At 44.8% G+C, this 25,975-nt stretch overlaps 1 protein-coding gene and 1 pseudogene across 1 annotated transcript; one reads left to right on the top strand and one right to left on the bottom strand.

Annotated features, from left to right (window-relative positions):
* Positions 1 to 6,230: 6,230 nt before the first annotated feature.
* On the top strand, positions 6,231 to 6,938 carry LOC133914170 (basic blue protein-like). The gene is made up of 2 exons (XM_062357309.1): positions 6,231 to 6,461; positions 6,556 to 6,938. The coding sequence occupies exons 1-2, from the start codon at positions 6,263 to 6,265 to the stop codon at positions 6,753 to 6,755; spliced, it is 399 nt and encodes a 132-aa protein (XP_062213293.1). The 5' UTR covers positions 6,231 to 6,262; the 3' UTR covers positions 6,756 to 6,938.
* An 11,151-nt stretch (positions 6,939 to 18,089) lies between these two features.
* LOC133914581 (uncharacterized) lies at positions 18,090 to 24,533 on the bottom strand (annotated as a pseudogene).
* Between the last annotated feature and the right edge of the window lie 1,442 nt (positions 24,534 to 25,975).

Below are 25,975 nucleotides of genomic sequence, written 5' to 3' on the forward strand. Positions count from 1 at the left end.
CATAACCTTGTTGACCGTTAAGCATGAGATGTCTGATAATATCTTGTGTGTTTATACCTTATGAGGTGTAGTTGTTCGCCATCAACCCGACACATACCTCCGTTCATTTTATTCAATGCAGTCGATGCATAGCCAGATAAAGTTTTGCAAAAAAAATATATATTTGTAGAATATGGTATTACTATGTAGCCCCCGACTCTCTGGTTGAGGAGCCTTAAGCTTATCGTCGAGCTTCTTTTTGATAATGTGACACTCGTCAAAGTGATGATGGTTGGTCCGATGGACAGGACACCACTTCCCGCCTCCAAAGCTCATGCCCTTATTATACCCCGTGTTGTGTGACTTGCTCCTATCGACCGTAGCTACGATCGTGTTCGGACCCTTATGCTTGTCACCAGGTTTGTTCTTCTTCCCCTCATTCTTTGAGGACTTGGGCTTATCCTAGCGAGACTAAGGATTTTTGGCATGCTGAGCTTTCGCACACTTTGTACATTTGTCGGCCAGCTCAAAGAGTTCTTTTACCATATTGATCTTCCGGGTAGCCAGCTTCCCGACTAGATCTTTGTCCTTGACATCTCGCTTGAAGGCGAAGATGACTGAGTTGTCGGAGATGTTTGGGATCGTATTGCATCTATCGCTAAACCTATGAATGAAGTCTCAAAGTGATTCCTCCTTACCTTGGTTCAGCTGGTGAAGATCGTCTTCTGTTCCTGGGCGCTTGAACGTTCCCTGGAAGTTAGCGATGAACTGAGCCTCAGCTTGGCCCATGGACGGATCGAGTTGGGTGGTAGGTTCAGCAACTAGGACCATGCAGGTCCATCGAGGATGGTCAATAGGTAATAGTACATTACCCTGTTGTCGCTGTTGGATGCTCAAATAACAATAATGTAGATCTGGAACCACTCATTGGGATTGAGTTTCTCGTCGTATTTCTAGATTGGACCTGCCTTAAACTTCTCGGGCCATTGTATCTATCGGAGCTCGGGTTTGAAGGCTACATAGCCTCCGTTGAATTCTTCAAGAGGAGATGGGGGAGGACTATTACGCCCATTCCTTCGAACAGGGGAGTCATGTCGACTGTCTCGTCGCAGAGATCTGGGATTGTTATAATGGCGATCGTCATCACAACGTTCCTCATGGCGGTTGTCTATCACTCTTCATAGATCATGCTTGTCGTGAGTGATGCAATTCCTCAAGTCTCTCCGCGTTTGTCCATCACTCCTCAAACAAGCACCTTGCTGGCTGGGGTGCCAAGAGTTGCTGGGGTTATTCACTCGAGCCGCCTAGATCTGAGCTACATCGAGTAGATTCTTGTGCTAATTGACCATCGGGTTTAAAGGATTTGTCAGATCCAACTCAGGGAAGGATCTCAGAATCATATGATCACCCTGAACATCAGCTTCTAGAGTACTAAAAATACCGCTGCCCAGACTTGGTTGTGGTCGAGCTGATGTTGGTCTGCGATCGCTATGTTGAGGGAGTTCATTCCTCGACGTTGAAATCGTTGTGGGTGGAGGTAGTACCTACATCGCAGGCGTTCCTAGGCCAAGTCAACATCGAATATCAGGGTTCCCCTGATTCTCTGCTGCCCGTCGATGATGGGTGGTTTTGGGGGCTTGCATAGCCCCAGTGTGGACGTCCCTGGTGGAAATCCTCCAGCGACACCATTGCCTTGGGCGGCTGCTGCCGCTGCTAGATCCTTGAGGATTCCTTCACCATCGTTTATCATGGTGTCTGGATCCTCCATGTTCTTCTTGATGGGTGTGCTGTTAGCTCTGGCCATAAACACGAATTAATCTGTTTAGCTGCTCTGGCCGTCGTCGCCACTGTCTTGACTCCCACCTTCGCTATCATTGTCTATGAACTAAAAAAATATTAGGCTCTTTGGGATTCCACTCGAGGTGTCCCACCTTACGGTATGCGTCCAATGGGTTGGACTCGATGATACCAGTGTAGATCATTTCACCTTGATCATCCCAACGGTATTCCATTGTTCTGAAGGTGATCTCTGAACCGACCATTGTTCAACTGAATTAAGTGTGAACCTAGTTTGTACTTCAAATTGTAAATATCCACCTATAAGTAATAAAGCTGTATTTATTATCTCACAAGTTTAATTTTACTACAAAATCATCTTTTAGGGTTCTCACTTGAGGCCATGTTAATATATATACTGTGATTTGATCAGGAGAGAATTGCAATAACACATTTAATTCAGTTGACTTTAGTGCCCTGTTAGACCTTCCCTATCCCCACATTTCTATGCTAACAGTTTGGATTTTGAGAGGGATTTTGTAATAGGATTAGACTTGTAGGTGATAAATACAATTAGTTTGCTTGTATAGGATATTTACAATTTTATGTGACTTGGGAGGTGTCGAGGGTAAATCCCTGACAGTGATTCTGGGGTGTATCGGACGACGGGTGTGTGATCTTTGTTCAGGATGTGCCTACTGAATTTGTTTGTGTGTGTGTGACTCAAGAACACCGAGGATTATCCAGGTTCATGACCCTCTTAGGGTAATAGCCCTACATCCTGTGTATTCTTTTCTTATGGTCTAAGTTGGTTACAGATGATGTTCTTGCCAAGTTATTTTCTCGGCAACTATCGCCTCTAGGCCTCTCTTTTTCGGATCCCCTTCCAAGCCTAGTACTCATCCCTTTATATATCAGAGGGAGAGAGGATTTACAGGTGAGTCAAGACATAGACCCAGGCCTAGCTAGAGCTTCCCACCTAGTCCCATCATTACTAAGAGCAGATGTATCTCATTTGCTCTACGACGCTACAGAGCCTGTCCCATCGCTCCACTACCTGCGTCATCCCGGTCGCTTGGACTGCCCTGTCCCGTCCCCACGCGTCGCTTGCGCACATGAAAAAAAACTCCTGACACGCCTGTCAGGCCGTCCCATAGCATTTAATGCTACGTGACGGGATACGCCAGCTTTGCGCCGACCACGCTGTGGACGACTAGAAAGAGGACCTGAGAAAGGGAAATACTCGAGTGAAAAAATATTTATTGTGATTAGACTATTTAGATACATATCTGGCCAGCGACTAGAGGAGACTAGTCACGGGGTTTGCTCCTGCGGCCTGGAGATTAGTCGCGGAGCTTCGTCGGAGAGCCTGGTCGCGCGGGGTGACCATGGTTCTAGACAAACGTGGCATATAACACCTGCTGATATCTTACCAGCACAAATTCACCTGCGAAAGGATCACTCTATTCTTTACACCAATAGGAGGATATTTGCAGTTTTTCAATAGTTTGTGACCATAGATTTTGTTAGCACACAACGGGAAACTTGGAATTTTTTTTTTTAGAAAATGGATAAAAACATCCGGCTTTTTGCATTCAAAGATGCATACAGCCAACAAATTATTACAACTCCTAACAAGAGTAGCCCACATCACATCAAAAAAACATCAAGAAGCTTGCAATCTGTAACTACAAGACCATCCATGCTTGGCGAAGAGCTCCAATGCCACCACCTCCAACATATGACAGACCGACAGAAAATCTTCCCTCAAATCCTCCCTGTGAAGTAGTCTCCAGAACCTTAGCCAGTAAGTGCCTCTGAACAGTACCTGCATGAACGACATCATTGATTTTTTATGAAACACTATATCATTACGACAGAGCCAAATAGCCCAGAACATAGCCGATATCCCCACTAAGATTCTTCTCTTTTTCTCTGCTCCTATCTCCCGTAACCAAGTACCGATCAAATGTGACATGTTCCCCGATTTCTTAATCCCTAAGGCTATTCTGATTATATACCAGATAGTCTTAGCTAAAGAACATTCAAAAAAGAGGTGCTGGATAGATTCATCATGATTACAAAAGGCACACTTGAGACTGCCCTTCCAGTTTCTTTTGGCCAGGTTATCTTTGGTCAAAATCACCCCATGACCTATGTACCAAATGAAAATTTTTATTTTTAACGGGAGCTTTAGATGCCACAGCCTCTTGTTTGGAATACTAATGGGTTGGTTTAGCATTTGTTTGTACATCGACTGGACAGTAAATTGTCCTTTCCCATTCAAATCCCAATTAAACGTGTCTCTATCATTAGAGAGACGAATATGAACAAGTTGCAACGTCAATTGTTGCCATTCAATCAACTTATTTCCTATTATCGGTCTACGAAAGGATAAATTAAGAGGTATGCTTCTCATTACTTCTGCTACTGTGGCCTGTTTATGTCTCACAACCTGATACAACAGGGGATAAAGATGGCTTAGTGGGCTTTTACCTAGCCAAATATCGTTCCAAAATCGACTTTGCTTCCCATTCTGTACATGAAAAGAACCCCAATTGAGGAATTCATTCTTAATTTTCATAAGGCCAGCCCAGAATTGTGAATCTCCTGGCTGTCCTTGGACTTGCGTGAGCGTTTTGGAACCAAGATACTTATTCCTGAGCATTTGTTGCCAAACCCCATCCTCATTAAGCAGCTTGAAAAGCCATTTGCTTCGTAGGCAGATATTCTTTACCGAAAGGTTGGTAATTCCCAAACCCCCTTGGTCCTTGGGTAGGCAGAGAATATCCCAACGTGTAAGTCTATATTTTTTCTTGTGATTGTCTCCTTGCCAAAAAAACCTGGACCGTAGATAATCCAGTCTTTTGAGGACTCCCCGAGGGATCTCAAAGAAAGACATCATGAAAATTGGGAGGCTACTGAGGACCGAGTTAAGGAGTACTAATCGGCCTCCAGCTGACATCATCTTTCCTTTCCAACCGCTCAATCTCCTTTCGAATCTATTTTCAACCTCCTTCCAATCACTATTTCTTAATTTGTGATGATGTATTGGAATGCCCAGGTATTTAAAAGGGTATGTCTTCATATTACACCCAAATAACTGAGTATATTGGAGTTCACATTCCTTTGCCAAACCAAAGCAAAAAAGCTCACTCTTGTGGAAGTTTATTTTCAACCCTGAGAGCTGCTCAAACACACAAAGGATGAGTTTCATATTCTTAGCCTGTTCCAAATTATGTTCCATGAAAATGATGGTGTCATCCGCATATTGTAGAATAGACAGACCATCATCTACTAAATGTGGGACCAAGCCTGTTATTTGGCCATCCATTTTGGCTCTTGATATTAATATTGCAAGCATATCTGCTACAATATTAAAAAGGATGGGTGATAGGGGGTCACCCTGCCTTAAACCTTTATGTGTTTGAAAGTAGGGGCCCACCTCATCATTGACCTTAATTCCTACATGTCCTCCCGACACAATATTTTGGATCCACTCACACCATTTTGTGGAGAATCCTTTCATTCGAAGAGTTTGTTGTAAAAACGGCCATTTTACTTTATCGTAGGCCTTCTCAAAATCAAGTTTCAAAATCACACCATTTTGTTTCTTCCTATGTAATTCATGGATGGTCTCATGTAAAATAATCACACCCTCCATAATGTTTCTTCCTGGCATGAAGGCAGTTTGTGAAGGTTTTATTACCTTCTCTGTCACAGCCCCAATCCGGTTAGTGACCACCTTGGTGAATATCTTAAAGCTGACATTTAACAGACATATAGGACGGTACTGTTGAATCTTTAAAGCCTCTTGAATTTTTGGGACAAGAGTTATGACCCCAAAATTAAGGCTATAGATGGCCAAATTTCCATGGTGGAAATCAGAGAACAAAGCCATAAGGTCACTTTTGATGACTTCCCAAAAAACCTGATAAAATTCAGCAGGAAAGCCATCAGGGCCCGGTGCTTTATTATGCTCCATCTGAAATATTGCATACTTCACCTCTTGTTCATCAAAGGGTGATGTAAGCATGTCATTCTCTTCTTCAAAGGGAAACTTGGAAAAATATTTGGTGGAATCGTGAAAACACTCTAAGAAACATATATAGAAGTTTGAAAAATTATCCAAAAATGCATACATACAGAGGGGGTGGCCATGTTCAACATACAAAAGTTTAGCCTTAAAATTTTGTATGCTTGTACGTGAACATCATGTCTACATGACTACATGTATGATTTTTTAGGAATTTTTTAAAACTTCTATATATGTTTTTAAGGGATTTTTACGATTCAACGTAGGTGGTTTTCACCTAATATTTTCCCGGGAAACTCTCGTCCGTCTGGACCGTCATGTGATCACGGACTCGTGTCCTTGCACTATGCTGCATTGAAGCTCTACAGTCTCCTGCTGCGCCTCTGCTCGTGCCCTCTGCACAGTATTGATTACATCGGACTTCGTGCTCCCCGGCCATCAGCCAGCGGCACATCGAATTCGACAAGTGAGATGGCTCGGGGAAGAGGCAGTGCAGCGGGTGCAGGGCGAGCCATTGCCATGGCCTTCGCCGTTGCCTGCTGCTGCATTCTTGCCGGCTGCGGCGTCGCCGATGCAGCAGCCACCTACTACGTCGGGGACGGCAACGGCTGGTCCTTCAGCAGCCCTAGCTGGCCCAACGGCAAGCATTTCCACGCTGGAGACACCCTTGGTAAATCTAACGTTAGCATTCTTGTGTGCTACTAGTCAGCAGGTTGGGCAGTGGGCACTGAGGTGGCGTACTTTTTTTGAGTATTTTGCTGCAGTGTTCAGATACATTCCCTGGGTGCACAACGTGGTGGCCGTCGATGAGGACGGGTACAACGGCTGCACCACGCCGCCGGGGTCGCGGACCTACACGTCCGGCGGCGACCGCATCAGGCTCGCCAAGGGGGATAACTTCTTCATCTGCACACGATTCGGCCACTGCAACCTCGTCATGAAGCTCGTGGTTTATGCCGCGTGAGTGTAGCCATGATTAAGCACTTCGGTGTGGGCCGTGTGGCAGTTGGTTTCTCGGTTCTAGGCTAGGAGATAGCTCTCAGTGTGAGTGTGAATGCAACCGGATGTGTTGGTCCCGGAGTGAATCGTGTCATGCTTTGATTATTCATGTAACCATTGTTGATGACATATATATTGTGTCTGAATATTTGCTTTCCATGGAAAACCATTTCATGCGGCCGGTAACAGTTCTGCATTGTCTGATGGATTTGACGATGTAAACGCTGAACTGGCCACAAGACGTACGAGTTGCCGAGCTGGTTCAGCATGCTGTTAGCTCCTCTCTATGCGCGATGCATTTGTTCAAGGTCTGAAGTCTGAACACGGAAATAAGCACCGAGTTGTTAGTCATATTTCTTCCATTATGATCTCCTAATTTCTTCCTTTGACGTTCTGGAGAACCACTCTGCAATTTTTGTTAGACTAGAAGGTAAGATTTTGGTCTGAGGAGGAGCAGCCAACCGATGGCCTGGTGATAGGGAGGCTGTCCATTGTCCAACCGCATTGCCACTTGAATTCAGAGTCCTGGGATCAGCTCCGTTGTTTCTCTCTTTCTTTAGTGAATGCTTATCCTCCTGGTCAATTTTGAGGACTAAATAAAGAAAAACTTCGGTACAAGCCCATGGTCTCTCCGAATAGAAGGGAAAACAGTAAACCGTCGATACGTTTAACGTGGCTGATGAGAAAAAAATGTGCAATTAATAATTATATATTTATTGTAAATACGATATATCCATTATACATGTATATTTAATCCGATACGATAGGTTTTACAATTGTCATGGTGTAAAAAAGATATGTGTCGATTCAAACAGTTTATAATGTTTAATAAAAAATCAACCTCGAATTTAGAAAGAATCTTCCAACCATCCAGAAGAGATATAATCCAAGAATATTACACTCAGGATATCCGAGTAGGATACAACAACCTCTTCTTGACTATATAAGAAGGGGAGCGAGTACGTCAAGGCTATCTGATTCTGTGCCTGAGATATCGAGTTAGATTAAGCCTAGTCCGACAGGAGCAGAAACACTCATTGAGATCCCTAACAGCGTCATATTACGACGGATTCATCCTACTATAGCTTCAGTAACTAGAACACAAGAGAATTCATCGAGAGCCTTAGAATTAGGTCTAGATAAACCCTAGTTGTAATTTTTCTTGATATTAATTAAGCCAAGACATAATATAGTGCTATTATCTAAAAAAACATGAACTTATATAAAAACTCATGTTTACATCTCCAATAAATATGTTAAGACCAGCAGATATCTCTACTTTATATAAGTATTTACATACCAACTTTACTGAGCGTCGACAGTTGCGAACTTCAGAAGAGATTTTAATGCCAATTTTCAACCATTTGGTGGGCATGTACTTCCTTATTTGTAATGTCATTAGACACTGAATATTCTTGGTTCAGTTGACATACATCACGCATGACGTAGCACGAAGCTTTCGTTGACTACCGAAATTTAGATCTCTACCAGCAATTTCTCAAGTCAAATTATGTTTTCCTTTCTCTCTTTTTTTGCAAGGAAAAAATGATTCTTTTTTAAGGAGAAAAATGATTCTTTCCTTGCAGCTCGTCTATCTGCGCAAGGCGACCATGACCGAAGCACACCGTCGACCGAGCACGTACGAATTTAAGATGCCATGGCCTCAACTGCCGAGCCCAACCTTCCCGCGCCGCGCGAAGTCCAAACCTATACACCTCCGACCCTGAGTCAACGTTGACAATCATGCACGCCGTACCACACGAGCTCCGACGTGGACCCCCACTGCCGGCCGCTGTGGCTGCTCCGCTTGCCTATAAAAGCCCTGCAGACCGCTCCTCTGCTCCTCACCGCCGCTCACAGCGCCAACCAAGGCAAGCACCACTTCACTCCATCTCCCCCCCCCCCCCACTGAGCTTTTCCCCTCCGTCATGGTGCCGCCGTTGATCCACCCCTAGGAGCTACCACCAGCCAAATTGACACCACGACAAGATCCATCGCACTGCATCACACTCTACCTTCCCTGCCCTTCTCCCTGGCCTTACCCCCTCTTCCCTGAGCTACCACCATACCACCATGGCCGCTCGTATCCATCATTATCGTTGGCCGCTGTGAATGCCCCTCCAGCCAAACCGAGCCCAGAAACACCTTCCCCACACCCCATACGTGCTCCCAGTATCCAAAAACCTGACTCCGAATCACTCTCCATGAGTTTTGCCTCATCGACCGCCACCTTACCTATCTCCAGCGAGAAATCGCCTCTGTTCCGGCCATCACAATCTACAACACACCCACCTCCACCTCCGTCATGTCGTAAGGATCACAATAGGCCATTTCTCAGCTCAATGCAAGACCGAGAGCTCCCACCACAGGCAGCCCGCTCCGCTGTCCTCGTGCCGCCTGATGTCGTTTCGATCCATGGCGCCATCCACTATCGTCCCCTCTCTCTCTCTCTCTCTCTGTGTGTGTGTGTGCACGCGCACGCGCGCTCGTGCGCTCGTGCACACATAACCCCGATTTGCGAGCCCGGCCGCTAACGGCGTTGCCCACCGTTATCTCCCCCGCCTGGGCTGGAATGGGCCACCTCGGCCCATAGGTCGGCCCAGTAGCCATAAAGCCCAAGCCCACCTACGGTGCAGCCCATATGCACAATAACCTAGCACATTAGTCCTTCACTTTTTCCGAAAATCCAATTTCTGAGGAATATTCTCTAGAATATCCTTTTTTTTCTTTTCTCGAATTAAACTCCCGACCAACTTCTGAGGCCCGTTTCTCCTCTGTTTCAACTCCGATTTCAATGATTCTTCCACCAATATTCATCTAAATTCAAATCCTATCTATTCATACTAGTTTTTTTTATTTATTTAAATTTTAATAGTATTTATTTGTGTGTTATGTTGTTGTTGTGTATGCCACGTTTTAGAAATTGGAGATTTCGAGGAGGAGGAGGAGGAGCCAGGAACGCAAGATTTCGAGCAAAACCCTCTCGATGACTTCAGTGAGGGCAAGTCGCAATCTATTTTCCTTTAATCATATTGATTCCAGTTTTGTTACCACAATCCGTAGCGGCCATTTTCCATAGATTAATTGTATGAAATACTACGTGCTAGCATAATTTAAACTGTTGAGATAGTTATGTCCTATTATAGATTAGCCAGCCTATTTGTGATCATCCTGAATATAATCTTGGTAACCCTAAGACAATCGTCTCAGCTACTTTATTTACTCTAAGATGATTACCTTGATAATAGGATGCTTAGGAAGGTAATCTCTACTGTTATTTCATACTTAACCAAATATAGCTTTGTGAACTGTGTAAAACTTGGTACTTAGTGTTGCGTGAATTATGGGATGAGAAAACTTGTTGGATATTGATAATAACCGAGAACTGGATAGAGCTAGGGAAAATCAGAGCTTCGCTGGAAACACCTTGGGATTTGAAGCGCTACCTGTGTAGCAGGCTTCATGAGGAGTGTTGCGTGTGTGGCAGGCTCCATGTGAAGATGTTTGCCTTGGCTCATTTAAGGGCCAAGTTGATGTGACATCCTACCTAATTTTCACAGTACATCCACTCGACCCTGTATATGGCAGGGCTTGATCTAAACCCCGTCAGCTAGTCTACTGATCGCTCAGAGGCAGGTGTGCAATGGGAAACTATGGAGCAGGTGCAACCAGGTGCAAACTTAGTGACCTGGTTAGAGGCCTAGTTAAAGGTCAAGAACCCTTGGTTAGCTTCCGTAGGTGACTAGTGAGATGATGTTGTTGGTGGGTAATGCGTTTGTTATGTCGCACTACTACGACAGTGGTATGTTGCCAAACTCAGCTTGTGGGTAAAGTGTACCGCTCTGCAAAGGTAAAACTATTCGAATAGCCGTGTCTATGGTCATGGACGAGCTATGGTTCGATCATAACAACTAGCTTGGGTTGTGTGTATTTCCTTGGTGAGTGTGTGGGCAAGGTGGGCCCGTTTTTGGAGAATAGGTCCAGTTGTGCGCCATGGGTTGCAATGGATGGAGTGTTCGAAAACATTAAAACTTAGGCCCTGGTGAGTTTCCACTACGGTCGAACCCCCTTCATTTAAGAATATTGATATAACGCTTTCACAAAACCGCTTTATGAAAAATACACCATTGCATATGTAAACTTGGCATTTCCGCAAAGATTAACCTTACAACTTATTCCTTGCTGATATCATATGCATTTATTTATACCCCTACCGTAGAGCATGGATTGGGACTTGTTGAGTACGTTTGTACTTACTCTTTCTTGTGCTTTTAGAGGACGATCCAGACTTCACCGAAGCAGACGGTGAGGCTGACAAGTAGGTCTTGGTCATGTTCGCACCCGAGTTGCCTATGGAGTGGTGTGTATTCATGTTGTTCCTACTATGCTCTCTGATAGCATGGATTCTGTTATTCGCAAGAATCCTTTATGTATTCTTAGGATGGTGGATCCTTCTCATCACTTCATGTGTTGTATGACTGTGGTATCATCTATTGTAAGACTCTTATTTACCAGCGATTAATCCAGGGACTGGTATAATAATGGTTTTAAGCACCGGGGGAAACCGGGGCACTTCATGTTGTATCAGAGTTATACTTGGCTGTAGGACGAGACCATGGACCTGGACGTGATATTTTCCTTAAAAACTATGTTACAAAACTTTTTAGTCTCCTTATTTCTTTTGGAAAAGCCTTTTTTATAAGTATCATTCTCCTATTTCCACAGATGGAGGAACAAGGATGGGTAACCGAGTACTGTCTAGACACCCTTGACTAGGCTGCCATTCTCCTGTTTCCCAAAGATGTTGTACGCTGCCATGACTAGGCTGGGTATTATGGAACATCCAGAGTACGTGGGCAGGGAGCTTGAAGAATACGGCACCGAGCGATGTGAGGTCACCATCCATGTTGGAGCCAGTGAAGACCACCCCGACAAGAAGCCATGGAGTGTGACCACCACAGGGTTTAGATTTGTTGACACCTACCAAGCTGTGGCTCGCAAAGCCCTGTGTCACCTCTACCAAATCTATGAGAAGCCCATCGGTCGTATGTCCATAAGGATCTTTCCCCCAGTGGAGAGAAATCGCCATACTTGGATGGCACGGATGAAGACTTTGGAAGGCCTAGGGATGCGAGAAAGCGACCCTACTGTAGTGGACATGACATGCTACCTGCTAGCACTAAATGAGTTGTATGACCAGTAGGCGGCGCAATTAAGAGGATGCATCCGCTGAGCCGAAGAAGTAGAAACACGTGGGAGGTCCCTACGTGTCCAACTCACCGAAGCCCTAGCCCAAGCTGTAGAAGCTGAAAACTGCATCGTAGCAGCTGAAGAAGCAGCGAAGGTAGTAGAAGAGCATCACACCAAGCTGATCAGTGAGGCCTACCTCACTAGTCATGCTAGCGGGAGAATCCTTCACCTCCTTTGCATGGAAGGACACCCAATGCTTGAAGGAGTCCTCCTCTATCCCATGGGGAGCATCAAGAGGAAGTTCTTGGATCCTGTTCCTACTCCACCACCACCCACCCCTCGTGAAGCCGCCAACGAAGAAGAGCTCCTCCCCTAACCCAAAAGTCTTCCGGCATGGAAGAAGACAAGGAGTACACTCCCCTCACCCCCGTTGGAGAACCCTTGCCCCAAGGAGAGCAAAGATCTCGCCAGTCCCCCAGAAGCCTAGAGCTCCAAGAGAAGTGGGATGAAGCACCCTGATCCAATCTAGGACAAGTACACATATGTACCCCCCCTATGTATTATAGTCGTGCATGGTACCCGCCAGTGTTTTACCCCTTTCTTTTCCCTTAAGTAATCGAGCATGTGGCGTGCTTATTTGCCCTTGAGTGTGTTTTCCCTTATGTCCTAGCAAGGCCTGAGGCCTTGTAAACTTTCTTTAAAAAGAGTTTTAAATAGAACAACCCTAGTCTCTCTGCCCTTAGCTTATATGCTTCCCCTCCCCCCTCTTGAGCAAGAAGTCCGCCAAAATCCAACAGCGTCAAGAGAATCGTAGGGCAGAAGAGGAAAATCATGTTGAAAGCGAAGCAGAGAACCAAGAAGGAAATATGAATGGTCAAAGACTTCCAGATCGTCCTGTCAATAACTTGGTGGTAGTTATGTCACAACAGACCTTCCTGTTAGCTACTCTAGCTGAAGGAATCAATGAACCCTGACAGCAAGCATAAGGACTTCCCAACAAGATGGATGAGTTTGTTTAGATCAAACCACTCACCTCTGAAGGATCTGGTAACCCCATGGATGCAGATGACTGGTTGAGGAACATACAAAGGAAGCTAGATGCTATCAATTGTGTAGGAGGAGACAAAGTTCTATTGGCATCCCATCAGCTAGCTGGTACAGTCTTGGCATGGTGGGAGAACTACTGTGAAGGCGCAGACAACGCCGTAGCTATCACCTAGGAGGAGTTTGTTGAAGAGTTCTACTGGTACCATATTCCGGAAGGGACTATGGAACTCAAGGAAGATGAGTTCAATAGGCTGAGGCAAGACAACATGAGTGTTAATGAGTACATCCGCAAGTTTGTTGAGCTATCTCGTTGTGCACCAGAAGATGTCTCCACCGATAAGAAGAATCAAAATAGATTCAAGAAAGGGCTGGAAAACAAACTAAAGGCACAACTAACTCCCCATATCTATCCAGACTTCCAACACCCTAATGAACATGACCATTCTGCTAGAAGAAGCTAGATCGGAACTATACAAAGACAGGAAACACAAGTTCTTCGCTCACAGGGCTCAGCAATAGGTAAAGTTCCAGAGGTTCAAGCATCCTAATTAATCTAGCCAGAAGGTTCAGTCCACCATGCGGTACAGGACTCTAGCCTCTATTTCACATCAACCCAACCCTTCCTATCGTAGTCAAAGCAATGTCAGATCTCAGCAGAACAATAATGGCCAAGTGGCCAACATATGCAAGGCATGTTTCAATGGTGGCGAGACCGGACACTTCATCACCAACTGCCTCCGCAAGGGCAAGCAAACAGCATTTGTTCAGTTCAACACTGTGAATGGACCTCGATCAACAATGTCTGGGGCCAACCATGGAGCCTCTCACGCCCCCAACCAACCAGCAAGGTAGCAGCAGTCCTTCGGAAGAGCGCGTGTCAACCACATCCACACGTAGGAAGATCAGGATGCACCTGGAGTTGTGCTTGGTGAGTTTTTAGTTGAATTTGTACTTGCAAAAGTACTATTTGATTATGGAGCATCACACTCTTTCATATCATCCAGTTTTAGCAAAGTATAATATACCTATAGTGCTACTTAAAAACCCTAGTAACTGGATCGCTCGGAGCAGACATTAACTCTCGGGTAAGGATCACTCTAAGTGAGGTAGTATTCCTAGCAGACCTAGTGGTGCTTACGTCCAAAGGGATAGATGTAATCCTTGGAATGGACTGGTTGACCTAGCATGATGGCACAATAGCTTGTGCAGCTAGGACAGTGACCCCAATCATGAAGGGACACGAGTAACCTGTTATACACTTGGGTGTAAACCAAATCCCATAGCATATAACCTGGAGGCTAATACCCTAGAAGATGTACCAGTGGTAAATGAGTATCCGGATGTCTTTCTACAGGAATTACCTGGTATGCCACCAGACCAGGATATTGAGTTCATCATTGATCTCATCCCTGGAACATCCCCCATAGCCAAGACGTCCTATCGTATGGCAGTCAAAGAACTAGCCGAGCTGAAAGAATAGTTGAGGAAACTTCAACAGAAGGGATACATCAGACCCAGTTCATCACCCTAGGGATCACCAGTTCTTTTTGTCAAGAAGAAAGATAGAAGTATGAGGATGTGTGTGGACTGAAGATCCTTGAATGAAGTGACCATTAAGAACAAGTACCCTCTATCAAGAATAGATGATCTCTTTGATCAACTGAAAGGAGCCAAGTTTTTCTCCAACATAGACTTGAGATCAGGTTACTACCAGCTGAAGATAAAGGAATCAGATGTCCCAAAAACAACTTTTGTGACTTGTTATGGGCAATATGAGCTCACAGTGATGTTTTTTGGTTTAACTAATGCACCAACGTACTTCATGAACCTCTTGAATAAGGTGTTCATAGAAGAGTTGGATCGGTTTGTTGTTGTCTTTATTGACGACATACTGATCTATTCTAAAAGTGCCAAAGGGCATAAACAACATCTGAGAGTATTTTTGGAAAAGCTCTGAGACCATAAGTTGTATGCCAAATTCAGTAAATGTGAATCAACGGCATGTTATACCCGGGTTATAAGGATAGGGATCATCAGCAAAATAAGTTAGAAGTAATGCATCAACATAGGTTCTACACATAAAACCCGACACAGATTTGCTAAACATGAATAATTTACATAGAGCGATAACTTATCAATTTAGACTCCACATGATCCAAATTATAAGGTGAAGTATGCCTAGATGCTTGCCTTGGTGCTTAGCTTCACAATCAATATCAACAAACTTCGAATCGCCCCTAATCACGCTCGCGTCACGCTCTGGTCATTCATTCTCTAAAGAAGAGTGCATGCAATGCGATGAGCAAGAATGAGGTGCAATGAAGTATGCTACAAGATGCATAAAGAGTGAGGATGCAATATAACAAGCTAAGAGTACAATGACACGCGAAAGAACAAAGAAGTCTCTGATCCAAACAACATATGAAATTATAATTGAATACCGGAAGTTCCAGATTAAGATCGGAACTTTTGGGTGGTCAAAACTTCCAGTATTATTCTGAACAAGGATCCTTGGGTTGGCAAATTTTATTTAACCGAAAGTTTCGAATTAAGGTTGAAACTTTCAGGTGGTCAAAACATCCAATTGTTTTTCCGAACAGGGGTTCTTGGGTTGGCTTAACTCGAATTATCCGGAACTTCCAGGTTGAAGGTTAGAACTTTCGGACAGGGGCTCTCGAGTGATTCAATTCGGACTAATATGAAATTTTTGGTTGAAGGTCAGAACTTCCAAACAGGGGCTCTCGGGTGGTTCAACTTGGATTAATTCGGAACTTCCGGTCAAAGGCCGAAACTTTCGGACAGGGGTTCTTGATTAGTTCAACTCGGATTAATCTGTAACTTACGATTGAAGGCTGGAACTTCCAGACAGGGTTTCTGAGGTAGTTTTAACTCAAGTTATCTGGAATATCTAGTCTAGAATCTAGAACTTCCCGATGATTTGTCGGTTAATTCAACTTGCATGTTAAAACCTATACCACATGAGCATGTGTTGGCACTTAAATTACCCACTCCACAAGTATGATTCACTAGCTTTTTCTCATCCAAACATTCCCCTATGAGCTTCAAAGGAACAAGAACAAAGTGGTGCTTCGCAACTACTCAATCGCAGCCCAAAAACTCGAACTTAACCAAACCAATTCGTTCATTCTCACTTTGGGGATCCTAGGATACTTACCCAAGGTCCTTGTAGAGGCTGTTGACCGTTGGTTGAGGAAGAAAAATGGAGGAAAAAGCTTAGAGAAGAGAGGCCCAAGCTGCTGCACCACAAGCTTCAACCAAAAGAATTTGGGGGAGATGAAGAACAACTCGAATCCTTCGTGCATGCACAAAAAGATTGGATGAATGGGAAGCTTTGAAGCTAGGGGACGCAATGGTAACACATGCATATCTTGATTTTTGCTTCTTGAGGGATGATTTGAGGGAGAAAGGGAGGAGAGTTTGAGAGGGGGAGCTGCTGCCCTTTGGCTGGTTCGGTTAGGAGTGAGGGAGAGTGAGGGGGCACAGTGGGGGAAGGGGAAGGAGTTGTTGCTACTAGGACAGCCAAAAAGAGGGAGGGAAGTGGGCCAGCTCAAGTGGGCCCCACTTGTTAGTGTCTCATGTCCATTACTGCTGCTATTTCCTTTTCTTTCTCTCCCTAGTTTCTCATGTCCAACCTGAGGTGCTCTAGTGCTCCAAAAATTCTAGCAATTATGGTGCAGCAATTTAATACGAGATGAACCCATTTTAAATGGATTCACCCACAACGTCTATGCGGAACTTAAACGAAATGAAAACTCCAAGGTCGGGTATATTTCATAACTCTTAGAAAATGTTAAGCCACCATTGGAAATAACAAGCACTCAACAATGTTCAACAATTAAACATAATGCTTATGATGCTCATGATGCATGATTATGCTTAATGGCATGTCTACGAGATTTGGGAAGTGACATTAAGGAGCTCCGAGTGCTCTAGGTCAGGCAATGTAATGCGGCGGTCGGATTTGGGAGGCTCACCGGTGACAATGGTGTGCGGTGGCGAGATTGTAAAGATGACTGTGGGAGGAAAGGGGAATGGGAGCTAGGCATTTGGGAGCAGAGGGCGACAATACAAGCTCGAGAGCGAATTAAAAAAGGGCTAATGCCTGACTCAGTACTCCAATGCCACATCAATTTCTAGTCAGTGGTGAAAACCACTCAAAATGGTGCGAGGGATGAGCTCGAAATAGGTTCATGACTTGGAGGACTTAAGATTTCTGGTGTCTGAGATGAGGGATGATTTTTAAAACAACTCGATAGTTGAGGGACTAAAATAGTTTTTCCTTTCTAATATGCATGAGACATTCTAGCACATAGCTTGAACAGTCATCAGAGGCAAAATAGAAATCCAGCCACAAGTAAGCTATGAGATAACGGGAACATCAAGCATTCTTATTTCTCTATACAGATTATTGATAGTGCAGCATCCCCATATTGATGAGCCGAGAAATGATGCTCCGAACAAAGGCCCTTTTTGGTATAACTGAAACTTATGAGCTTTTGCTAAAAAGCGGCTTTGCTGAAAACTGCTTATGGCTTATGCAAAAAGTTGTTAGCTTTTACGAGAAATTTTTAAGTTCTCAGCACACCAGCTTTTCAGAAAAATCACTATCAACCAGCTTATCTGCTTTTAGTTCATTTCATCATAAGCCAGTTTTTCAGTTTTTCAAAAGCCAACAATAAGTTGTGCCATACATGACCAAAGAAGGTAGATTTGTTGTCCTGAGCCTTGTTTACCTTGATATTGGGCTACAATGTTTTGTCCTACGTAAATGCAAAGACTATAACTATAAAAATGGAGATGACAGGAATATTGGGGACAGACAAATCGAGAAGTAATTGGCAGTCAACAAATAGAAGTTACTCCCTCCATTTACAAAAAATTGACAACTTTGACTTCACTATTTAAAGTTTGACCATTGATTTTTTTTTCACAAATACATGAGAAAACATTTATAAGTGTATGATGTTATGAAAGTACTTTTGATAGCATATCAAGTGATACTTATGTTATATCAATCAGCTAAATATTTGAAAAACTAGAATTAATCAAAGTATGAATAGTAAAATTTAAAGTTGTCAAGTATTTGTAAACGGAGGGAGTACCTTTGTAATTGGCTTCCTATGATCTTCCGGGAATCGAATGGGATAGCAGATACCGATAAGTAGTCTTGTCATTTCACTGGGGTTTTCAAAGCATTGTTGCTGCGCTGTTCGACTTTCCTGGACCTTTCAAGAGCTAACCCAAATACCTGAATAGTTAAACTGCCACCTGATGAGAAGGACAATAAGAATGCACTTGTCATGGTGAGCCAAACATAAAGCCATCGACGTGGCTAGGAGCTAGCACACGTCTAGCCAAGGTTGTTGTTGCTTGCAAAGTTAGTTTCAAGTTATTTCAAGGATAAGACTAAGCATTATCAAATTGTTAGCTTAGAGATTCAGTTTGCTAAGTGTTTTGTTGAAGCCGCCCTTAATCTATAATGGGAGAGGCAGTCCATGCATAAATCAAGTGGAGAATTACCTCAATTCCCTTCACCTCTTCTCCCTGCCTCGCCAGCGTGGTAGCTGACCATGGGTCCTAAGCTACGCTGTCAAGGTCCAAGGCCACGGCCTCCAATTCACCACAATTACTCCTTGTGATCTGTTACCTCCTCTGGCATAGGATATGTGACACCTTTGATATCAGAGATCAGCGCTCAACACCCACCAACCACACCCATGTCGACCAAGATGAGCGACGAGCTACAGCTACTCTGGGAAGAGATCTCCAATCTCATGCACACGATCAAAATGCAGTTCGACAAGCTCAACTTTGTGTAGTACACACCAAAAGAGGTGCAACAACAACAGAACTCTCACCACATCAAAATCGGTCGCTAGAAACTGGCAATGGCTGCAAGACATGTTGGACACAGCTGCAAACGCCATCACAAAGGACGCACCCATTCAATCGAGAAGTAACTAATAGACAACAGATAAAAGCCACCGCCAAAAACCATCTCCAATGACTCCAGTGCATTGGGTAGCAACGCGACACCCTCTAGCCATGGCGGCGTCCCATGCTTTCACAAACTCAACTTCCTAGTTTTTGACAGGAATGATGATCCACTTCCATGGCTGCACCGCTGTGAGCAATACTTTCACAACCAATGCACACCAGAGTATGAGAAGGTATGGCTCACATCCTTCAACATAGATGGTTCGGAAATCTTGTGCTATTACAGGCTTAAGCGGGAGTGCAGAATAACGACTTGGTCGGACTTCATCGACCTCGTCCACACGCGCTTTGGGCCATTGGTGTGCAGCAACCCCTTTGAGGAATTGACGTCGCTCAAGTGCACCAGGACTGTAACGGAGTTCTGCGAGCAGTTCTTGCCTCGACTACTGCACACATGACCATTGACCAAGGCACAATAGGTGAACACTTTCACCGTTGGGCTAGTGGAACTACTGCAGATCGACATGGAGCTCCTGGCACCATCCACCCTGGAACAGGCCATGACCTTGGTTCGGTCTTACGAACGCAGGGCAAACTGCACCATCCCACATGCAGCTTGCACAGCTAGAGCAAGGTCGGTGTGCGTGCTTCCAAATTCTGGGTCACTTGGCCGCTACGCGATAACTCTTGCTACGCCAAGCACCCAGAGCTCCGATGCCGAGTACTGTCTCTGGCGAAAATGGCGACACAGAGGGCTGAAGGCCTTTATTTTAACTATGAAGAGAAGTCTCAACATGGTCACAAATGCAAGAAAAACTCTTTGTCCTGGAGGTAAACCCATTCATGGTGGATGAAGAGGAACTAGTGGACAGCGACAACGGGGAGGACCTGAGCATTTGTCTATCTGTGCTCATGGGCATCGAGCCACGTGCAATACAGACCATCCGTGACACTGCACACATCAACGATGTCAACTTTTCCGCCTTGCAAGACTCTGGGTCCACTCACAACTTCATCGTGGACCGAGTGGCCAGTGTCGCCGGCATCATACTTCTGGGTCGTTCCCGCATCTCGGTCATCATGGCCAATGGCAACCGCGTGCAGGGCATGGGCGTGTGTCGTGATGTCCTCACCACCATCGGCACTGACACCTTCCAGCTGGACTATTACGCCATCCCTCTAGCCGGCTTTGACCTCGTCATCAGTGTACAATGGCTCATCAAGCTTAGGCCCATCACGTGGGACTTTGTAGAGCAAACAATGGCCTTCATCCTTGAAGGTCGTAACATTTTATGATGTGTCATACTGAGTGAGCATTGTGCAGTGCAAGCTATTGTATGCACCGACAGGGACTGGATGGAGGAGCTGCTTGCCGACTTCAACGACGTTTTCACCAAGCCACAAGGCCTCCCTCTGGCTCGTGAGCACTACCACAAAATACACCTGAAGGCCGGCACGAACGTCATTGCAGTCTGCCCTACCGCTATGTGCAATTCCAAAAGGATGAATTGGAAAAGCAATGCAACGAGATGCTTCGGAAGGGTACAATACGTCGTAGTTCATCCGCATTCTTGTCGCTGGTGATCCTCATCAAGAACATGATGGTACATGGTTTTTTGCATCGACTACGACGCCCTTAACGCCTACACCATCAAATACAAATTCCCGATTCCAATCGTTGACAAGCTACTCGACAAATTGTGCGGCACCCAATTCTTCACAAAACTCGACCTACGTTCGGGTTACCACCAAGTGTTGATGCATCTAGATGACATCAAGAAGACTGTATTCTAGACGCATCAAGGGCTCTTCGAGTTCCTTGTGATGTCGTTCGGGCTCATGAATGCGTCGACAACATTTCAAGCGCTTATGAACAACGTCCTAGGGCCAATTTTGCGCTAGTTTGTCCTCGTGTTCTTTGATGACGTACTCGTGTATAGCACATCATGGGCGAAGCACTTTCAGCATGTGTGTACTGTGCTCCAGACTCTAGGACAGCACTGCTATTTTTCTTAAATGAAGCAAGTGCTCCTTCGGCAAAGACTCAATGGCCTATTTGGGGCATATTATTTTCCTGACAGGCATTTCAATGGATGTAAAAAAGGTACACGTCATGCAGGAGTGGCCAACACCGTGCTCTTCCACATTGTGCATGTGTTCCTCGGCTTGGTGGGATACTACCATTGTTTCATCAACGGATCCGACATGTTGGCAGCTCCACACAACAAACTCCTCAAGAAGGAGGCTTTCATCTGGTTAGAGTACGCTGAACGTGTGTTCCAAGACCTCAAGATGGCACTCACATCAGCCCTGATGTTGCAACTCCCAGACTTCAGTTTGGAGTTCATGATGGAGTGCGACGCAATCGGACATGGTTTCGAGGACATGCTACACCAAGGGAGCGGCGCCATCGCCTTCTTTAGTCGATCGATCGTCGTGCACCACTCCAAACTATCGGCCTACGAATGTGAAGTTTTTGCTTGACTAGCATCTCTCCACAATGCCTCAACATCAATGGGTGAGCAAGCCCTTGGGCTTTGATTTCCATGTCAAGTATAAGCCCGATAGCTCCAACGTGGTGGCCGACGTGCTATCATGTCGTGACACGGAGAGCATAGTCGTAGTCATGGCGTTGTCGGCAACCCACTTTGCCATCTTCGACGAGTTACATCATGAGTTGGCCTCCAATGCGTCCCTGCAATCCTTGACGGTGACCATTAAAGCAGGACAGCAACGCAGCCCATGGGTGACGCGTGATGGCCTAATCACATTCACGGGTCGTATCTATGTTCTCGGAGTGTCACCATCACTATAGGCTATCCTCTCAATTGTCCATGGTGTTGGGCATGAGGGCACCCAAAAGACTTTGCATCGACTCCGCTCGGACGTCCATGTGCCAAATGCATTGGTCATGGTCTAGGAATACATGTGCACTTGCGTCACTTGCTAGAAGAACAAAATGGAGAAGCTCCATCCCGCTGGGCTACTGCAACTGCTCGAGGTTCCCATGGTAGTGTGGTTTGATGCCGCCATGGACTTCATCGAGGGACTTTTGCGCGTCCATGGCAAGTCAGTGATCCTTAAGGTGGTCGATCGATTCTCCAAAATGGCTCACTTCTTGCCACTCGGCCATCCATACAATGCTTAGTTGGTCGCTTGACTCTTTTTCGATGAATTCGTGCCTTCACAGTGTGCTAATCTCTATCATCAGTGACTAAGACCCTGTTGTGACCATTGGGTTATGGACTGAGCTATTTCAACTGGCCGGCATCAAGCTCAACTTGAGCTCCTCTTTTCATCCATAAATGGATGGTCAGTCTAAAGTGGTGAACAAGATCATTAGAATGTACCTACGATGACTCACTGGTGATTGTCCACACGAATGGGTTCTTTGGCTACCTTGGGCCGAGTTCGCCTACAACACATCATACTAAACATCCATCAAGACATCGTCATTCGAGGTGGTCTACAGTCGGGCACCACCATCTCTCTGCACCTACACCGTGGGTGTTTGTCATCTTCAAGCAGGGGACAACCTCCTAGCCAGCCATGATGAATTCATCGTGGAAGTAAAGGACCTCATGGAGCAAGCTCAATAATATCACAATCGATACTACGATGAAAACCACCGTGACAAGGAGTACACAATCGGCCAGTGGGTCTAGCTTCGGCTACTACACCATCATGTGTCATCTCTAGCTATCCAGGGGTGTTCCAAGCTCGGCCCCCACTACTTCGGCCCATTCCAAGTGATCAAATGTGTCAACAAGGTGGCATACAAGCTTCGTCTGCCAGCACAAGCTCGCATCCATGATGTGTCCCATGTTGGCGTCCTGAAGCCCTTTCACGGCTCACCTCCTGCTTCACCGAGAATGCTTCATCCTTTGCTTCACAATCGAGTCATGCCTCAGCCAGCCAAGATCATCAAGGGGCACCTAACATGAGGACACAAAGAGCTCTAGGTTCATTGGGAGGGACTTGCTTCTACAGAAGCGTCATGGGAGCAATTGGACCTGTTCCACGAGCAATATCTAACGTTCTAATTGAGGACGATTTGTCTCAAAATGAGGGGAGAGATGTCATGGTGGGCCAAACATACAACCATCGACATGTCTAGGAGGAGCCAGCACACGTCAAGCCAAGGTTGTTGCTACTTGCAAAGTTAGTTTCAAGTTATTTCAAGGATAAGGCTAGGCATTATCAAGTTGTTAGCTTAGAGATTCAGTTTGTTAAGTGTTTTATTGCAACCACCCTTAATCTATAAAAGGGAGAGGCAGTCCATGAATAAAGCAAGTAGAGAATTACCCCAATTCCCTTCCCCTTATCTCCGTGCCTCACCAACGCGGTAGCTGACCACGGCTCCTAAGACGCGCCGTCGAGGTCTAGGGCCACGACCTCCGATTCACCACGACTACTCCATGCGATCTGTTACCTCCTCTAGCATAGGGCATGTGACAACACTCAATTACCTTGAAGAACTACTTAATTCTGGTCCTTTGTTCACTATGATTAGTTTTTAAGCACAGGTAGAATACCAACATCTTGATCATATTGCGTATTTGAAAATGAAATGCAAGTGAAAAGGCAAAGAACTAAGCAAAGGAACACAAACTTAGTACAAGAGTAGCTTCAATCCATGCAGCATTGTCCCATCTTTCACCGAGGAGGAACCAAGCAAAAGAAGCTCCTCAAGCTGGTTTCAACCTGTAAACAATAGCAATTCCAGTTGCTAAAACATCACCAATCACTACCATCTGCACAAAGAGATGGATATACTCCATATTCCTAAGCAAGCCATAAACAAGAAGAACCCTAAAACTAGTAGAATTCTCAAAGAAGTAGACTAACTTATGTCCATATGCATAATACTGTAGAGAAAACTCTAGTGTACAATACTGGAATCCATGGAAATGAATCTGTTGTATCCCAAAGAATATCAAAAGTCCATGATTCAAAGCAGGACTCTTCGGCATCAACATAGCCATCTTTAAACATAAACTCGAGCATAGAGGAGAAAGCCACCACAAGGACCAGGTTGCTAGAGGATTTGTGAGATTATGTCCACAGTGGGTAAGAGATAAGAGCATCTCCAGCAGCTTTCTTAAAACTCATCCTCTATATAACTCATATAAGGGTTCTCCCTAAAAGATTCCTCCCCTATATCTCCTCACTCTCTAGTAGATCCTCTAAAACTCGTTCCCTATATCCCAATCTGCAGCATGGTGGCCACCAAGCTGCACATCCCCCCTCTGCCGCCCAGTGCTCCACCTTCCTGCCATTCATCGTCGTCTCCCTCCTCTGTTGTGCTTGCTACCTCCTCGACGTCTGGCACCACGATGGCTTCACCCCCCCCCCTCCCAGTCACCTTCCGCCTCCATCGTCACCGCTGTCTTTTGCACAACCACTGCCCCTGAAGAAGAAGACCCCATTTGCCCACTACCACTCCCATTCCCGCCCTCTCGACTTCTCCGCCCACCACACGGCAGCCGCGGACAAGGCGCTCACCGCGAATGCATACTGCTAGCCGGATATTTCACCCCGTTCCCATGGCCCGCTAGTCGCGATGTCGCCTGATTCACTGAGCTCTATGTGTTGCCTCTGCTCATCGTCATGGCAGCCCTCTACTTGTCGTTGCATCGGTCCCCTGCTCGTCAGTGCGGCAACACCTCTTGGACGCATTGACCCATTGCTCATGTTCGTGCCAACCGGAGGCTCCTAGGACAACATAGTGCGACAGACTATAAGATAGAAAAGGCCGGCAATTTCATATGACTATGTGGCTTATTCACTTGAGCAAGAATGCAACTTGAGTATCGAAAATGAGCTAGTCTCATTTAATCAAGCCATGGAATGTGATAATTCTGAAAAGTGGTTCAATGCCATGAAAGAACAATTGAAATCAATGGATGACAATGAAGTCTGGAAATTTGTTGAATTGTCTAAGGGTTCAAAACAAGTCAGGTGTAAATGGGTCTTTAAGAGCAAATGTGACTCAAAAGGCAATATTGAAAATACAGAGCCAGACTTGTCGCCAAAGGTTTTACACAAAAGGAAGGTGTTGACTATACAGAGACCTTCGCACCGGTTTCGAAGAAGGACTCATTGAGAATAATTTTGGCTTTGGTGGCACATTATGACTTAGAGTTCCACCAGATGGATGTAAAGGCCACCTTTTTGAATGGTGATTTGGATGAAGTTTATATGAACCAAACGGAAGGATTTTCTACTCCAAGAAAAGAAAATTTGGTGTGTAAATTAAAGAAATCAATATATGGGCTAATACAAGCATCCAGATAATGGTATATTAAGTTCAACAATACCATCACGACCTATAGTTTCGTAGAAAATACCGTTGATTGGTGTATCTACATGAAGGTCAGTGGGAGCAAGTTCATTATCTTAGTCCTGTATATTGATGACATTCTTATTGCTATTAATGATAAGTCTTTATTGCATGATGTAAAGAAGTTTCTCTCCAATAATTTTGAAATGAAAGATATGGGAGAGTTATCCTATGTTATTGGAATAGAAATATTTCGTGATAGAAAACATGGATTGTTGGGATTCTCTCAGAAAGGTTACATTAACAAAGTATTGGAGAGGTTCAGAATGGAATATTGCTCTGCAAGATTGGTTCCAATTTAGAAAAGGAATAAATTTAGCCAAATGCAATGTCCAAAAAAAGATTTGGAACATAAAAAAGTGGAATTGATTCCATATGCATCGCTTGTTGGGAGCTTAATGTATGCTTCAACATGTACTCGACCAGATATCAGCTTTTTTGTTGGGATGTTTGGTCGTTATCAAAGTAATCCTGGAAAAGTTCATTGGATAGCTGGAAAGAAGACTCATTGGTATTTATAAGGAACCAAGGATCATATACTCACATATTATAAGCCAAGCCATTTGGAGGTATTAGGCTATATGTATTCAGACTATGTCGGATGTGTGGACTCAAGAAAATCCACATTCAACTATGTATTCCTATTG

Source organism: Phragmites australis, chromosome 4 (assembly GCF_958298935.1).
Source record: "Phragmites australis chromosome 4, lpPhrAust1.1, whole genome shotgun sequence".
Lineage (NCBI taxonomy): Eukaryota > Viridiplantae > Streptophyta > Magnoliopsida > Poales > Poaceae > Phragmites > Phragmites australis.

Coding starts and splice junctions, on each gene's coding strand:
- LOC133914170 (XM_062357309.1), top strand. CDS start 6,263: ATGGCTCGGGGAAGAGGCAGTGCAGCGGGTGCAGGGCGAGCCATTGCC. Junction 6,462..6,555: donor CCACGCTGGAGACACCCTTG/GTAAATCTAACG, acceptor ATTTTGCTGCAG/TGTTCAGATACATTCCCTGG.